The sequence below is a fragment of the Fistularia commersonii genome, chromosome 14, assembly GCF_037954325.1.
Source record: "Fistularia commersonii isolate RoL2024-O1a breed Wild chromosome 14, RoL_Fcom_v1.0, whole genome shotgun sequence".
NCBI lineage: Eukaryota > Metazoa > Chordata > Actinopteri > Syngnathiformes > Fistulariidae > Fistularia > Fistularia commersonii.
Window position 1 is genome coordinate 16,386,402 of NC_141297.1, and position 18,585 is coordinate 16,404,986.

Sequence of the window (18,585 nt, forward strand, 5' to 3'; positions counted from 1 at the left end):
GGTGGAAGCTGAAAAGGGGGGAGTGTTGTATGGTTTTCAGGGAGGAGTTGAGACAGGGTCCTGGTGGTCAGGGTGAGCTTCTAGATGATTGAACAACAACAGCTAATGTTATCAGGGAGCCAGGTAGAAGAGTACTTGGTGTGCCATCTGGAAGTAAAGTAGATAAGGAGACTTGGTGGTGGAATGAGGAAGTGCAGGAGTATATACAGAGAAAGCGGTTCGCAAAGACAAAGTGGGATACTGAGAGGACTGAAGAGAACAGACAGGAGTAAAGGGAGATACAATGTAAGGTAAAGATAGAGGTAGCAAAGGCAAAACAAAGGGCGTACGATGACTTGTATGCTCGGATGGATAGTAAAGAGGGTGAGAATGATCTATAGAGATTGGTGAAACAGAGATAATGATGGGAAAGATGTACAACAAGTACGGGTGATTAAGGATAGTGAGGGAAATGTAGACAGATGCTTAAAGAGTGATGGGAAGATGGAAAGAGTACTTTGAAGAGCTGATGAATGGGAAAAATGAAAGAGAGGCAAGGGTAGAACAGGTGATTATTGTAGACCAAAAAAGTAGCACAAATTAGTAAAATTGAAGGGAGGAAGGCATTGAAGAGGATGAAGAGTGGAAAAGCAGTTGGTCCTGATGATATACCCGTGTAGGTGTGGAAGCGTCAAGGAGAGGCAGCGGTAGATTTTTTGACTCAATTATTCAACAGGATCTTAGAGAGTGAAAAGATGCCAGAAGAATGTAGACGAAGTGTGATGGCGCCTATTTTTAAGAATAAAGGGGATGTGCAGAAATGCGGCAACTATAGAGGGATAAAGTTGATGAGCCATACAATGAAGCTATGGAACAGAGTAGTGGAAACTAGACTGTTGGCAGAAGTCAGCATTTGTGAACAGCAGTATGGTTTCATGCCTAGGAAGAGTACTACAGATGCAGTATTTGCGTTGAGAATGCTAACAGAGAAGTAGCAGAGAAGTATGTGAGACTGGTGCAGGACATGTATGCTAGCTGTGAGACAGTGCTAGGTGTGCTGTAGGGGTAACAGAGAAGTTCAAGGTGGAGGTGAGACTCCATCAGGGATCAGCTCTGAGCCCCTTCTTGTTTGCAATGGTGATGGATAGGCTGACAGATGAGGTTAGACAGGAATCCCCATGGACCATGATGTTTGCGGATGACATCGTGATCTGTAGTGAGAGCAGACAACAGGTAGAGGAAAATCTAGAGAGGTGGAGGTATGCTCTGGAAAGGAGAGGAATGAAAGTAAGTTGCAGCAAGACACAATATATGGGTGTGAATGAGAGGAACTCGAGGGAAATGGTGAGGCTACAGGGAGTGAAAATCAAGAAGCTGGAGGATTTCAGGTACTTGGGGTCAACAGTCCAGAGCAACGGAGAGTGTGCAAAAGAGGTGAAGAGACGGGTCCAAGCAGGTTGGAATGGGTGGACAAAAGTGTCAGGGGTACTATGTGAAAGAAGACTATTGTCCAGAATAAAAGGAAAGGTGTACAAGACAGTGGTGAGATCAGCGATGATGTATGGCCTAGAAACTGTTACAATGACGAAAAGACAGGAGGAAGGTAGTTGGTGTGACAGAGGAGGATACAGAGAATAGGGTTATATGGAGAAAGTTGATTCGCTGTGGCGACCCCTGAAGGGAAAAGCCGAAAGTAGAAGAAGATATTGGCCTTTTTCCTTGTAAGTGAAAAGCGTAATGACAATTTTAAAGCTGTAATTTTGCAAGACTGAAGCCATAATATGATGAGAATCAAATAGATAACTGCCGTGCAACATGGTAATTAAATCAGACTTATATATTTACTTTGATGACAATATATTACAGGTGTAGTAAAGTGTGATAAGAAGAAAATAGTAAATGAGCCAAAATAAGATGATACAATTATTTATGTCACTAAAAAGTACAATTGTTCAAGATAAGGCATTCAAATTTACAAAAATAAATAAATAAGTCAAAAGCAGATTTTAGAAGGTTCAAATCCCTTGTTATCCCAGTGTGACTGACACCACCTTACACCAACAGACTTAATGAACTAATCAAGAAGACCAGCTAGGTTATGGGGTTGGAGGTGGACTCTGATTGTAGTGTCTGAGAGAAGAATGCTGTCCAAGACGGGGGCCATTCTCAACAACACTTCTCACCCATTCCACGACATGCTGACCGAATACAGGAGTTTGCCCAGGCCCAGCAGTAGACCGATTCCTCCAAGGTACACTTTCCAGCATCACAGTAAGTCATTCTTGTCTGTGGCGATCACACAGTTTAACTCGGTCTGTAATAACGTCTCAGCTTCTCCTCTCATCTCACTATTCATCTGGTTGTATTTTGCTCTGGTAACTTATTTATCTCAAACCCTGACACCACTTAAATGTAATTATCTTCATTTATTTGTTTCTGTTCGCCGCATCTGATTTTGTTAATTTTAATTTCTGTCTGCATGGAGCATCACTCTTTTTTTCCCGAGATCAATAAAGTATTTATGATTTGTCTGTGGAGGTTCTCAGTCATTCAGGTCATGGTCAATTCTTGTCAAAATCGTCTTGTCATAGCAACTAGACTTGATTTTCTACACTTGAAGACGTTTCTCCCTTCATCCAAGAGGCTTCTGATTCTGAAAAAGGTGGGTGGGGGAAGTCATCTTATAACAGAAATATTTTATTTGAATATTGAAATCGTAAAATAAATATTAAAAAAATAATAATAATAACAACATCCAGTTGTATTGCACGGTCGAACCGGCCCGCGAGCATCCCGACCGTCACTCCTTCCTGCGCTCCCATTGGACACTTTCACTGCACCTGTCCCCCCCCCCCTTCACACACCCCAGTTCCTTTATCTCCAAGATGGCGGCATACGGCTCTCCGTATCCCACATCATCGCATTCGAAAGGAAAATAAGGGTGATCTACCGGAGATACAAGTCCTCCGGGGGGAACCGAGGCGGTGCCGGTGGGACGGAAACGGTTTCCTCATGGACTGCCGGAGAAAGGACCCGGCGTCGGTATCGGCTTGAGGGGCGTGGGGGGGTTGTGCGTCTGAGTATGGCCACCGAGAACCGAATCAACTTTTGGAGGAGAAACGCAAAGGTTCCCGGAAGGTGGGTTGATGTTTGTCTTTCTGTTTACAACGCAGCTTCGCGGTGACTTTCAGCCAAATATTTCATTAATTTCAAAAGAATGGGAAAAAGGGAGCTCTAACGTTAGTATTAACCGGCTACTAGCCAAATTGAACTCATGAACTACAAGACTAGCTTAAAATGGAACATTCGCGCTTTCGCCTGTTTAATAGTTTAAGTGTAATTAGCATTAGCACTCGCCGCCGGAATTGAATGTTTACGTTCTTTATTGTAGCTCTACACCGTGTTGTCTTCTCAGAATAGGCCCCCACTGTGGTGGGTTGTGGATGTTTTTGAAGGTGTCTGCTGACACGATCTCCGCATCCTCCGCCATATGCCTCCCCTTCAGCTCCTCCTTCTCCGTCAGGAGAGAGGAGTTAACCGGAGGTGGGGGAAACCGTGAGGAAACCGCTTCCAAGATAGAAGAGTGTTTCTGTCACATAACTCAGCTTTATTGCGTATCTTGTATGTGCGCGTCGAACTGCCCCACGCACGCGCATGTGTGACAGTTCGGCCTTTGCATTCATGCCATAACTCATATAGTATCGATATTAACAAAGGACAATACAATACACACATAAAATGAGTCGTGCGTAAAGTGCAGTCTGAAATAACTATCCTAATAATTAACATAATTTGATGTTGGTAAACATAAAATAACAAATATTTGGGTAAAGTAGAAGACATATAATGTGTAATTGGATCATGATATCTGAAAACTTTGAATATCTAGAATTAGTTTCCAAATCTGCTTTACAGTAAAAACATGCAGTCTGTCCATTCAAGGCCCTAAATTGCCCACACATGTGAATGAGATTGAATGGTTGTGTATCTCTTATATGTTTTCTATCTTTTCATGGTGGAAACAATCCAACTCTTTGGCCTCCTTGATTAGGACTTGTACTGTAGGCCGGCATGCCGTCAGGGTTTCGAGTGGGCATCCTGCCAGTACAACACGGATGGCCAGTGTCTCTAAGGAGAGGGTGTCTTCGTTTCTGACACACACTGAGCAATTGCAAAGCCACGTGGGAGGAAAGGCCTGAAACACAAACACATTAGCACAGGAAAGCAGCAGCTAGTTCTCTGGGCTACTCTCAAGCTGCTCCTGACAAAACAAGGCCGGGCAACAAGATAATAAGCCGCCAGGCAACTGTTAGTTTGCTTATGGAGATGCTCAGAACTAGGGCAACAACTTTAATCTGGTTTGTAAGACGACGCTGTTTGATAAAGTACACATTCTCGGGGCAGGGCAATGTTGGTAACTAGGAATGTAGCTTCATTTTTTGATTCATAGGTTCCCAGGGCAGCATTCAGCATCTCATAACATTAGTAGAACCCATCACCAATCACTTACCTAATGCTGAACATATATTTGAATAAACTGCAAATTTTGAATAATGCCTTGTGTGTGTTCCTTACCTTATGATGCTTGACTGGTCATTGTGTTGGGCTGATTTTTTTTCTTCTGTTATTTGTTAATAAACAAGCATGTTTACATCTGGCAATTGATATTTGTTAATGCCATTTGATGCCAGTGCATGTTGAACTTCTTCCTGTTTTTGGTAAATTATCACAGCTTTTTAATTTTAATTTAGGGATAATCCATAGGTATTTTCTTAATTTTTTAAAGCATTATAGCTGGTTTCAGAATATTTCTTGTATTTTTGGAGGGTAATTTATTGCTTATTCTTTGTCATTTCCTTGCTGACTTTTAGTTTGTGTTGTTTTTATGTTGCTAATTATACGATTTTGCAGTGAACGCCAGAGTCTAGCACAGCGCAAGACTAGTTCTAAGTCCATGCTTGTGTGGACAGGCTTAAAGCTCCTGTGGTTGAGCCTTCGAGTTTGGCTGCCGCCGCCTCTACTCAGCACTCATGTCTCAGTGTGAGTGCAGCACCTGGCCCAGGATGCCTCCCAAGTCCTCCCATGCTTTGGCTCATCAAAGAGTCAGAAAGAGGCAGAGCATTCAGATTGTTGCATCCTCTGTGACCAGGATGCGCACGTCAGGCGAGGGAGGATCACTGGAGTAGGGCAAGATGCCCCAGACCCACTGGCAAAGGATCAATAGGACACATGGTGTCTCTTTTATTAGCAATGCTTGAGCTCTGTTAGCTCCGTAAGAGTGAGAATAACATTTGAGCAAAAATTATTTGATTTAGAGTTGACTAGAGCTGATAGTACAATAAACATCAATATCCAGATATTCATCATTGCAGCCTATATATATTTTTTAGTATTGTAAATTTGTATGGTAAAAAGATGCTTTCTGGTTGGAGGAGGCGTATACCTTTATCTATTATCACCAAGGAATCTTATGCAACATTACTGATTCAATATTTTAGAAATAATTCAAGTTGTGGACACTTTTACACAAAAATAGTTTTGCAGTGTTTCTGGAAGTGTTTCTTTCTTAAAGTTTTCATTTAACAGGGTCAGATTTTTTTCCTTAAAATTCACAGAGTTTTTTCATGGCGTTCCTTTTATATTTCATCTTGTCTAGCACTTTGAGCCCTTCCAAACACATAACAATGGAAATAAGCCCCAACTTAGACAACATGTGATAGTGCCTCTGCCTCACTGTCTTTGAAAAAAGGCTCCTCAGTTGAGGACAGAGTAGTAACTGATGACTCAGGCTCAAACAAATCCCAAGGGGCTGTGCATTTTTGTGTAGTGAGGTGAAAGCATTTCATGTGTCATCTTCTGCAGCGTACAGCCTGTATATGGAGCACAGCATCCACCTCTTGACCCCAGACTACGACGAACGTAAGTGCTGTGCACAGCCAGCTGCATAGCATCCAGTCACCTCTATGGAGGCCATTCATTTGTGTGTGCACATGGTGACATTTTTCTGTTCAGTGTCTGAGTGAATTTCTGTTGTTTTCTCCTTTTTTCACAATTTCTTCATCCTTTATCATGCCATTGTGTCCCATGTTTACTCATGCCTCAAGCAAAATTGCAAATATTTGAGGTTTATTTGTGTTGATTTTTTTTTTGTAATTTCTCACCTTTTTATAACCAAGTTATTTCTTGCAGAATTTCCGTCAATATTTGTCATTTTGTAAGCTATACTTGCTGATTTTCAGATCATATATAATGTGTTAGTAAGTAAATTGTAACAGTTTTGTAAAAGTAACTTCGCTGTGGTCTTCAGGTAATAACAAACATGATGAAAACTTAAAAGCTATTGAAACCTAAAATCACTCTGTACCTCCTCTGTCTCTTACCACTTGTTCTGTCTTTGCACAGGTATCCAAAAGACACAAAGCTCAAGTTCAACAATGTTAAAACAAAAAAGGCATCAAGCTTTCATGAGTTTGCATGCAGCACCAACGATGCATGGGACATTGACGATGAAGAGGATGAGGACTTCCTTGGCACCCCCACCCAGTCTTCATCTCTGTCGTTGGGCCCTCAACTTACATCCACAAAGGACCAGGTGAAATCAAGATCACAGGCTGACAGAAAATACTATTATTGGAATAGTTGTCATATCCTAACTATAAAGATTTAACAATGATTAACCATGGCCTGGATGGCTAAGAACTTTCCAAGTAATATTACTATAGTTTTTTGGATAAGTTATGATTATAGATTAATAAACTTCCTCTTGAGGAGTTAAGGGAGATATATGATTACAGTATTTAAGAGAGTAAACAGCTTGGTGAGAAATATTTTTGTTTGTTATGATCCTTCAAGATTCATGTCTTTTTCCTGTGGAAGTTGCATTAAAGAACTAGGAGATTCTTGCTCAGCTGGTTCGCTAAGCACAGTGAATGGAAGCCTTACAATCAAAATGTATTAAAGATACATTCTAACACTCCAAAACGCTTATGTTCATGTTCATTCTTCAATGACATTTGAATTACATGTTTAAATTTATATTCCAAAGGGAGATACATTTAGAAACAAACACAACCAGAACCCTATTCAGAAAGCAACAATATATAAATAAAATATTTTCCCTCTTCTATGTCTTAAAACACCAAGCTTTGTACAATATCAGCATCACGATCTTCAATAACCTGATTCATTGTGATCAGGGTATTGCTTTTAAAAAACCTAGTGTAAGGGTGTTTTCCAGCCTAATCTGGCTAGTCTCAGCAAAGTAACATAAGACCATGACATGTTTCATCTTGCCATCGAGACTGTTGAATTTCCCAAAAACTTTGTATGCCCCATTGATGAGCTGATAATGAATCTGGTGTTTTCCATTCAGCAGCAGGTTGAGGCAGCTGACACAGACTACCGGACATCGGATCAACCGACAGACGCTGCGGACATGCAGGAGGATACAGAATATGAGCATGTCAATGGCAAGTTGGTCAAATCTAATAGTGAGGCCCACCTAACCACATCCTCAGGTATGCATTTTTTCATGTGATATTTGTAACTCTGAGCGGCTTGTCATGTGATTCATTGTCCACTAATAGGACTTTGCCAGGCGGGGTTTGACGATGCAGTTTGGGATTACATTAGGCCTTCTAATTTGGGATTATCCCCATGGCACTAATAAGGGTCATGTGTTGTCATTGATACAATCACATCAGCCATTCATATCAAAACACAATGGGTTGTGTTTTAGTAGTACCTCTATATGGCCTGAAACCTTTCTTCATCGGAAAATTAGGCCTTTTTTCACACCAGAAAAAATAAAGGAAACATTTCAGCAAAGATAACAGCTGTTCCAGATGAGTCGTATTGTCATATTGTTTTCTTTCTAGGTATTGAGGGCGGGACACAGATAACCAGGTTTAAAGGATTTGATTGTCTCCATCACAAAGAAAAAAGAAATCAAAATGTGCATTCATTGTTCAAAAAGAAATAACTTTCAAACAATTGAAAGCTGTCCTGAAAATTAGTTCTATGCTGATATTAGAATACTTGTCATGTCTTATCTGTTTTAATTCTTGAAAAAGAAAATAAGAAGTACCCTCATGGGCAAAAGAAATCGTGTCGAAAACCAAAAAAAAGACAATTACAATGCTCATATTTTTTAACTACTTGCAAGATGGAAAGAAAAAAAACTCACATTTAAAATCGACTTTATTTAAATTTGAAAGAAATTCCTGAAAATGAAGAATAGATAAATTCACATATTGGTATGTGATATATTAGAGGTTAATGAGAAGGAGGTTGAGTCAAGGGAGGAATAAGAAGTGAGGGATATAGTCTGCCTGATCGGTTGATTGAAATAGTCATGGAAAATCTAGGAATGAGTGGAAACAGTGTCAATGAATGATTCTCTCACTCTGCACCCTCCAAAGTTAATAATTTACCAATTTTTCAGAGGCCACATGTCATTCAAATATGCTGACTTTAAGGTGTTTGTTTTCAGGAGGGAAATAGACTTGCCTCATATCACAAACAGAAGTTGGGCTTTTATATTGAGGTATAGCTCATCTTTTATGAAAAACAGTTGTTAATTTAACAACTTCCCAGGTCAGGCATACTACTTCATCCACTTCAGACAGTGCTGCTCTGCTCTAAGCGTGTCAGTGGCAGTTCATGTTGCACTATAGCCTTTACTTATCTCATATGACATGGCTTTTGCCATGAATCTGAGGCGCAAGTGCATTATCATGAGCTTCCTCTCAGCTCTTTCACAAGTATGAACTCTTTCTTGTCAAAAACAAGTGACAGCTCCTGTCTTTACTCAATCTTCAAACATGTTTTGATGGCCTCCCTCAAGAGTTGCCATTTTCTAATCACCTAGTTTACACAACTTTTTCATGTCACCAACACTTCTGACACCACAAATATGTGAATGTGATGTGTAATTTTATCCTTTTAATGGTTTACAGTATCAGTAGTCTGGGATTACCTTGGCACTTGTGTGTGTGTGTGTGTGTGTGTGTGTGTGTGTGTGTGTGTGTGTGTGTGTGTGTGTGTGTGTGTGTGTGTGTGTGAGTGTTTCTATTCCACTACTTCTCTGTCTGTGTCAATTTCCTCAAAGTCCTTAGGATAAAAGATAAACACAAACACACTGAAGTAAACCACCTTTGTACTATTTTAACAGATGTGCAAAAAAGTAGTGTCAACTCTTCAATTACTATAATAACCCATGTAAAGTGCAGCCCACATTTTCCAAACATTTTATTGGTAATATTGTATTTGCAAGTTTTTTTTCTTTTAGTAATATTTTATGTACACTCACACACACACACACACACACACACACATACATACTGTATATGTATACACATATATGTATATATTGTGTATGTGTATATGCATATAAATATATGTACAGTATATATGTGTGTGTGTGTATATATATATATATATATATATATGTATGATGTACATACAAGTGGACAAATTGTTGGTACCCCTCTCTCAACAAACCTCAGTGAAATAACTCCAAACTGACAAAATTAATAAATAAAAATGCAGTGACAGATTCCCTGTACAGCATGGTGGTGTAGTGGTTAACTCTTTGGCCTCTTAGCGTGAATGACGCTGGTTCGATTCCGATAAGGGGACTTATCTGTGTGGAGTTTCCATGTTCTGTCTGTTTCGTGTTTTTGGATTGTGGGAGGAAACCCACAATCCAAAAACACGAAAAGTAGCTTATGAAAAATTGACATTGCTCTTCAATGGAGTAATTGTAAAAAGAATCTGGACTGAACAAAATTGATGTTACCCTTATCTTAATATTTTGTTGCTCAACCTTTTGGGCAAATCACTGCAATTAAACAATTTCTGTGACTGACAATGAGGCTTCTGCACCTGTCAACAGATATTTATGCCCACGCCTGATACATGTGTATCATCTGTGCCTGTGCAAAGCAGTATTCTAAAATGCCAATAAGGTATAAAGGTACAACATAAAAACATCTGCTCTATGAGAATCGAAACAGATTTGTTTTTAGTGTTTTTTATTCTGCAAACACACATCGGGGAATGGAATCAGGGCTGGGTGATATACAGGACTGTCTCAGAAATATTGTAATAAAGTTCTTTATCTTCTGTAATGCAATTAAATTAACAAAAATTACTTTTTCATAATATTTTGAGATAGGATTTTTGAGTTTTCCTAAGATGTAAGCAATAATCAGCAATATTAAAATAATAAAAGGCTTGCAGTATTTCAGTTGATTTGTACTGAATCGAGAATGTATGACATTTCTGTTTTTGCAATTGCATTACAGAAGATAGAGAACTTTATCAATTTTCGGAGACTGTCCTGTATCACTTATATTATTAGTTAACATCCAGTGAAGAGCAATTCATCTTTTTTGTTCTTAAATCTTAATTCTATACAAGCATATTCCATATTGATGTGAATGTGTATAATATGATAAATATACATATACGCTTTATATTGATGTTCAAAAATGGTCTTGTGGATATTGAAGTTGTTCTCCATTATGCCCAGCCATAGTTTTAAGGATACCAAATAAAAGGAAACGGCCCCTCATCAATTTGCATCTGTCACACTATAGTGCCAACAGTTCCCTCCAAATGTGTGGGGCTTATTAAAAAAAAAAATGAGTCCATATCTGTATTTTATGGTCTAACTCATTGGACATCTGACACCTCAGAATTTAAATCGGAGGCCCCTACATAAACCTCAGACTACAGTCATCTTGAGTTTTATGATGGTTTGTAAAATGTTTATGCGGCACATAACATGTTTATAACCATCTCATTGAATGTTTGGCCTCTCACAGTGCGTTCCACCCTGCACAAGCAGCAGTCTCTCCCCGTCCGTCCCATCATCCCGCTAGTGGCTCGCATCTCTGACCAGAACGCATCAGGAGCACCACCCATGACAGTGCGGGAGAAGAGCCGGCTGGACAAATTCAAGCAGCTGCTGTCGAGTCCCAACACTGACCTGGGTAGGAGCCAATAACGGCTGGGCTTTTTTAGTGTAGCCTTGGTGTGGCGATGCCGTGTTAAAGGTGTGTGCTATTTCAGAGGAACTCCGGAAGCACAGCTGGTCAGGCATTCCAAGAGAGGTCCGGCCAATCACGTGGAGACTCCTCTCTGTGAGTTGCACCACGTTGTGTCCTGAATCGTCTTTTCAAACCCGGTTTGCCTGAAATTGCTGTTAGTTCTCTCACGCCTGAATTTTATCTCCTTGTCTATCAGGGCTACCTGCCTGCTAACAAGGAGCGTCGAGAGCTGGTGCTAAAGAGGAAGCGAGAGGAATACTTTGGCTTCATAGTTCAGTATTATCACTCCAGGACAGATGAGCACTACAAAGACACATACCGCCAGGTAACATGTGGATGTGAATGTGGATCAGGCTTGACAAAAATCATCCGGTATTAACATAAGTCAATTCCGTATTTTGATTTTTAAGAACACATTTCTTTACACTTCTCTCTAGATTCACATTGACATTCCACGAACCAATCCTTTGATTCCCCTCTTTCAGCAGCCTGTGGTACAAGAGGTAAGATCTGAACAAGGCTATAAGAAACAGTTTTCCCCACACATGGAATTGTCTGCTACATGTTGACGTGTAGAACTCTCATCCTGCCTCCCAAACCCACGCGCCAGCCAATTGTTTTTGTTTTTGTTATAAACAAAGCAATACAGTACTGAAAACAACATTTACGTCTGTTACATTTACACTGTCCAGGGTGAATATTGATACCATGTACTTTATCTTTGTATTTAGTGTATTTTAGTTTAGTCTTGTCTCGGTTCTTCAGGGTCCTGGTTTGCCGCATTGTTGCAAAAGCTGTTCCTGCCGAGTTCCAAGACATGTGCTTGACAATCAATGGCATTTAAGTGTAATAGAGATCGACACTAGTATGTTGTATAATTGTTCTCTCAGTGGTCACTTTCAAATACAGAAGGGCACAGTGAGAAGTTTTTTCCGACAAGGGAAACAGAAGAGCCATAGATCAAATAACTGCATCTTTTAGATATCAGCAACTGCCTTGAAGTCAAACACCACCCTCCCTCCATTCCAGAAAAACCTGTTTCAGAAGCTATACTGTCAGTTCTGTGCTAACTTTTCTGTAACTCCCAACAAATGTTCAGTGTTTGACATAGACAGGAATGAAGATTTGTCTTATCTCCTGTGCAGTGACTGCTTAGCATGTCGGTAACTATCAGCAACAATGGATCCTCATTTCAATGGACTGGCTAACTCAAATAAGTGTCTCAGTGTTGTTCTTTTTCAGCAGCAGATGAAGAAGCTGCATCAGATTACAAAACCACAAGGGAAATCTTTTTCTGGAAAAGGGGAACTTGACTGAGAGCTGCTTGTTCCTCAAATTTTCAATTTTTTTTTTTTTTATTTCAAAAACACAAAAGATTTGCTAAACCAGTAAGCTGTGGTTATGCTTAATGCAGCTGAAATATACAGATTGTGCTGTCTGTAACTGATCACAACATATACTATTAATTTATTTTTCTACATACTTTTAAAAAACTGGCAAAACCTTCATAATTATAGACTAACTGATGGTGGCATGGAGGCACAGTGATTAATGTGTCCACCTTACAGCAAGAAGGTTCTTGGGTCTATTCCGCCCGTGGACTTTTCTAAATGCTCTTCCCATGTCTACTACAGTTTCCTCTGAGTTCTTCAGTTTCCTCCCACTGTCCAAAAACATGCCATAGGCAAATTGGAGACCCCGAAATTGACATGTGAGTGAGAGTGAATCTTTTTTTTGGCAAGCACCTCTCGGCCAATGCTAGCTGGGACAGGCTTCAGCCCTCCTTGCAGATAAGTAGCATAGATAATGATGAATGGATACAGATGAATACAGATTTACTGTCGATGTAATTGTAGTAGCAACAAATTAACCATAAAATTAAAAATAAGTCAGCTGTAAAAACTGTCTGAAAATCATGACTATATGTTAAAAATATTTGCAGGTGTCAAAGAAAATCAAACATAGGTAATTATTCAGGTTATTTTGTGAAAAATGTTAGGCTTTGTAAGAGATTTTATCTCTTTGTGATGTGTATTTGATATTCTGTATTTTGGTACATATACTGATCCTGGGCGGCCCTGTGGTCCAGTGGCGAGCACTGCCTCACACCATCAAAGACCCTAGGTTACCTCTGGGTTCTACAGTTTCCTCCCACAGTCCAAAAACATTCAGTAGGAGTCCCCAAAATGGCCTAAATTGACCATAGAGCAGTCCAGGATGGACTCCTCCTCTAGCCCGATGACAGTTGGGATAGGTTCCAGCATCACCACAACCCTAAGTGTAGGATAAGTGGTAGATAATGGATGGATACGGATCCCCAAAAATGGTTCGGGAATTTATTGGAATTGATCAGCCTCATGAAAGTTAAGGTGTGCAACTATGTTTGTGCTCCTCAGGTGTTTGAGCGCATCCTCTTCATCTGGGCCATCCGTCACCCAGCCAGTGGTTATGTCCAGGGCATCAACGACTTGGTCACACCTTTCTTTGTCGTCTTTCTGTCCGAGTTTGTCAGTAAGTTAGTGTGGCGTTGCCAGAGTTAACACCAGGACAGCCTCTGCTTGTGCTAAATAAAGGTGTCGTTCCAGCTGAAGACATGGAGAACTTCGAGGTAGCTGTTCTGCCTCAGGACACCCAGAGGAATATCGAGGCTGACAGCTTCTGGTGCATGAGCAAGCTGCTGGATGGAATACAGGTCTGTTGCCCATCTCAACCTGTCTCCACTCTTTGTGAGCCAGGTGTGTGACTCTGCTTTGCTTTCAGGATAATTACACCTTCGCTCAGCCTGGAATCCAGAACAAAGTGAAGGCCTTAGAAGAGCTGGTCGGCAGGATCGACAGTGAGGAACACTGATATCAGCTTGGACACATTGCAGATTGAAAGGACCTGGAATTAGGGATATTTAAACTTTTTTTTATCAATGTGCTTTTGTTTCCAGAGGACATTCACAATCATTTCAAGAAGTATGAGGTGGAGTATCTTCAGTTTGCTTTCAGGTGGATGAACAATCTACTAATGAGGGAGCTGCCGTTGCGTTGCACAATACGTCTGTGGGACACCTATCAGGTACGGCTCAGCCTAGTATCCCCCGCATGCAAAAAGGCCATTGCATCTTTTAGAAGACTTGAAAATCATTGATACTATGAATACAACGTTCATATTTCTTTTAAATACAAAGGTAACTACCGGAAAATAAATAAAGAATTTTGTGTACATTTTATTTACAGACATGTACTTAAAACAAAAAGTTGTTCTGTTTTTTTAACAACCCCACAAAAAAAGGAATTTCCCTCAAATTGTGCTTAAAACAATCTACAAAGAACCAAGAAAGTCATTGAAACATTTTTTAGAAGAAAATGGCTTTGACTTAGTTCAAAAGTCACTGGAAAGTATACAAAAAACTTTCTGCAAAAGTTATTTTTAAAAATACTTGAATACAGACAATCTGAAGTTTGGAATAACTTACCTGAAAAATATAAATAAAGGGTCTCAGGTTGCTCATTTTACTTTGCTCAGAGCTTCTTGACCTTTATGAGTGTTTTCTGTCCACAGGCTGAAGCAGAGGGTTTCTCCCACTTCCACCTCTATGTCTGTGCTGCTTTCCTCATCGAGTGGCGCAAAGAGATTCTCTCCATGGTTGACTTCCAGGTATCTGAGTCTCTCAGACATCAATTTTGTTGCATTAGAAATAATGTGAGAGTACCTAATTGTAAGATAAATAGAAAGTCATGCTGTCAGCAAGATAACATGAAGACCTCTACATACATAACAGCAAAATGCAGCAATCATGCCTTAAGTATGAGTCAAGCAGTGGTTGGTAACTTTAAACACTTGAAGAGCCATAATGACCCATTTCCCACAGAAAACATTGGGAGCCACAAAACACTGGACGTCTTAAATGAGGATAACACTGCCTATATCGTATTCTTTTTAACCTACATGCTATACATATGTGTGCGTGTGCGTGCGCATGCATGCATGCATGCGTACTGTATATGTATATATTTATGAAATCAATGAAATACTACAGAAAACATGACTTTTTATTTCTGCATGAAACAGAAACATCTTGAACTCTGTAAAAAAAAGAGTTGAAGGTTGCATACAAAGAAAATACTCATCATTTGGTTTAGTCCTCCTCATTTTCAGGAAATAAAAAGCTGAACTTAAATGACCCACCTGCAGTGAACCAAAACTGTCATCTCCTTTTTACCGCCGTCAACATTTTAGCACATGCACTGGAGCGTGCAGTCAGCTTTCAAGCTGAATAAGAAACAACTATTTCACTGAGGGATGTAAAACATATATTTTCAAAATAATTGCCAATTCAAATTTGTATTTACCTGTTAAATGTGGAGGGTTTTTTGAACCTCAGTGTAGAGTGCCAGCACATGGATGGTAAAAAGCTCAACGAATCGCGTGCAAACAGCTGTCGCACATCGCCGATGGTGGTGCATATTTTGAGCAACATAAAAAATTACCTTTTTTTTTTTTTTTAATGTTACATAATCATTATTATCCTCAAATCTAGAACTAGTTTTAAGAAAAATAACTGATGCGCTTAAAGAAAAAAAAATTTAAATGAAATAGTCATTATTTATTTTCAAAAGCCACGGTGAGCCACAGCAGAGGGATTAAAGAGCCACATGCAGCTCTGGAACTGCAGATTGCCTACCCCTGGTCTAAATTGTCTGAATTTTGTCAGCTGTGATTTGCTGCTCCCCAGAAACAAAGTGAAATAAGCTACATTTACTTCACTTACGTCAGACTCTCTTTAGTCTTCAGCTGTAATTACACCTAAGTCTACTTTCTTAGATTTATCGTGGGGCGAATTAACAATCTTCTCCCCTCAAGGGGCTTCTCATGCTTCTGCAGAACCTCCCCACAATCCACTGGGGTAACGAGGAGGTGGGCCTCCTGCTGGCTGAAGCCTACAGACTTAAGTACATGTTTGCAGACGCGCCCAGCCACTACAAGAGGTAGAGCCTGGAGCAGATGCGCACTGACATTTCCGATGGATGGACCCCAGTATTTGACACAAGGAAGCTTGAAGAGCCTGATGGATCCTGTTGAGTGCAGCTCCAGGGTCCCTGCATTACATCTGAGCCTGCTTATGACCCTTGTCAAAACGTTCTTGGTGCAACCTTTGTGAACGGTGGAGATGATATCGCAGTGCAGCCTCCGTCCGACACAGCAACACTGGACTGTTACAAACACCACATCTATGCCATCTTGTTTTACTCATAGTTGTTTCTAAAGTTAACATTTTGTTGTATAAAGGGATGAGGAATGTTTGTGACATCACCCTTTTAACAAAATGATGCTTTCTATAGAATATATTTTTAGCAGATTTGTTTAAGTTGTTGTTTTACAAGGGAAGAAATGTGAGCTGCAAAACATGACGCCTCATACTTGCTTGTAGATGGACACTGTCAAGGCTGTGAGAAGTGACACCAACTCTCTTTTCTCTGAGCCAGATGTAGGACAATCAGCTGATTTAGAACAACTTTCCAGTTGAGAAATTCACAACAGAGGAGGTGTTTTCTGACTGCTGACAGAAAGAGAAACCATTATTAAGGTCAAAGCGTCAAGTGTGGCGAAAAGTTTCTATCACACATTGTGATGATTGTGGTACTCTGATTCAGGGTGAATATCTCCAACCCTGACTGGACTTGACTCCTTAATCACGTGTCACCTCAAATAGGCCTTATTTTCCCTCCATTATATTGTACTCGGCTTTAGAAATAAAGGGCAAAATCAAAGCAGTGCTCATTGAAAATGGTAGCTACTGGTTCTAATTGGATCTCCATGCCACATGGGACCAGTAGTGTTAGCAGTGCTGTGTATGAAGATACATCAGTATGTGGTATAGGGCTGGGTGACTTGCTGGGTGTATATCTTAATGAGACAAGCCACTGTCAGGTACACATACAAGTATTCCAGTATTAAATGAGGTATTTCATTTCCCTGTGGTTTCAATGTTTGGTAAGACGTTTTTAGCAGTTTGTCTGTTCACAATTTTCTGACATGCCTATCGATGTTCTCTTGCCATCGATTCCACAAGTCCTGATGATTTTGAGATCACCTTCACTTTTTGTAGTTGGGTTATTTTTTAATTTTTCTGTTGTGTGATTTTTATAAAATTTTTGATGCTCATTTTCAGGTCACTTTATTACTAAAATGTTTCATTGCCAATGTACTAAATCTACATGAAGAAAGCAGTGATAAGCAAATTAAGATAATAAAATATAACCAAAGTACAAAAATGGCTCCAAAAAAGATTTTACAGGACGGTGATACAATGTTTAGACAATAAATCTGATTCATTTTCAGAATAAACACTATGGCTGTATATCAGTGTCACCCAGCCCTCCTGTGAAATATACAACAAGCTGGACACCTGTGGTCATTGTTTAAACTATACATTCATGTGACTTTCCGGTTTTTAGTTTTTAGTTGTGTTTCTTTTTTTTTTGAATTGTTTTTATTTGGGTATGTGGTTTTAGAGGCTGTTGATTGTAATTGATAATGATGAAATATTTCCTCCTGTACTTGAGTCAGTCCTGTGGATGACGTGCAGCTCAATATAAGACAATGCCTTGGAGTATTTGTATTGTCTTTTAGAGTGTATTATGGGTAAATATCACCATCGTATTATATATTTGTTTCAAACTGGGGTTGCTGTTGTGTCTGACAATCGGTAATTAGCCTTTGGCACTTTGATTTCAACTAGATTTGGATATTTTCTTTTTTAGGCTGTAAAACAGAGAATCTAAATCCAACTCGTGCACTAAATACCCTGCTCTTCTCCTCTGGTCTTATCTAATGAAAGGTATCAGTCATTTCATCTTAAATAATCAAAGAGGGATGGAAAATCAAACTATTTGCGTCACCTTAATAATTGTGGTTGTTTTGTGACCTGTTTTTATTTAATTTTTTTTTTCATTTTTTTTTAAAACATCTAAAGGTGTGTTTAAATATGCCTTCAGCCTTTCTTCATTCAGGGAAGCCAATGATTGTCATCATACTCTGTTACTCCAGGCTTTCTTCACTCTTTGCTATTTTCAGTTTTTACAGCAGTGTTGGTACAAACCCATTTTTACTATTCATAATGTCATGGTTAGGTATATTCTTGAACTCAGTCATTCTTTGGAGAAAAAAAGCTCGATTAACAAATTGATGTGGGGTTTCAGCTCCACATTCATTCATGTTAAACAAAATACAGAAATTGTATGCTATTTGGAATGAAATGCTCGTGTTGTCATGTTTGCTGTCGTCTCTCCTCGCAGTGAAATTGGTGAGCAGTGAAGTCAAACTGGCACAGGTTTTGTGAGCAGCTGGTGAAACATTGACAAAAATCTGTTATTTATCAGGTAGTGAAAGGGGTTCCCACTTGTCCAGGAAAAATGTTGTCACCCTCCCAGTCATGGAAAATTTGCAATAAAAAGCAAAACATCCTGGAGAGGTTTGAGAACATTCTCTTTTTTTCCCTGACTCTCAAGAGAAAACCACGTCTAGAGATCATCTTGTGTAATATATACAATTACGGTGTGGT

General features: G+C 39.6%; 1 protein-coding gene across 3 annotated transcripts; it reads left to right on the forward strand.

Annotated features, from left to right (window-relative positions):
• The first annotated feature begins 2,858 nt into the window (after positions 1 to 2,858).
• Positions 2,859 to 18,504, forward strand: tbc1d22b (TBC1 domain family, member 22B). Of its 3 annotated transcripts, none has more exons than XM_086159643.1 (14): positions 2,859 to 3,117; positions 5,842 to 5,898; positions 6,382 to 6,571; positions 7,352 to 7,496; positions 10,809 to 10,976; positions 11,056 to 11,126; positions 11,230 to 11,358; positions 11,471 to 11,536; positions 13,430 to 13,544; positions 13,619 to 13,725; positions 13,794 to 13,869; positions 13,969 to 14,096; positions 14,583 to 14,678; positions 15,885 to 18,504. In XM_086159643.1, exons 1-14 carry the CDS (start codon positions 3,062 to 3,064, stop codon positions 16,011 to 16,013), a joined length of 1,533 nt encoding a protein of 510 aa, XP_086015769.1. In that variant the 5' UTR covers positions 2,859 to 3,061; the 3' UTR covers positions 16,014 to 18,504. The 3 variants fall into 3 exon arrangements, with proteins under 3 accessions (XP_086015769.1, XP_086015767.1, XP_086015768.1); XM_086159641.1 differs by having other exon boundaries at positions 2,925 to 3,117; positions 7,355 to 7,496; XM_086159642.1 differs by lacking the exon at positions 5,842 to 5,898 and having other exon boundaries at positions 2,925 to 3,117.
• Positions 18,505 to 18,585: the final 81 nt, after the last annotated feature.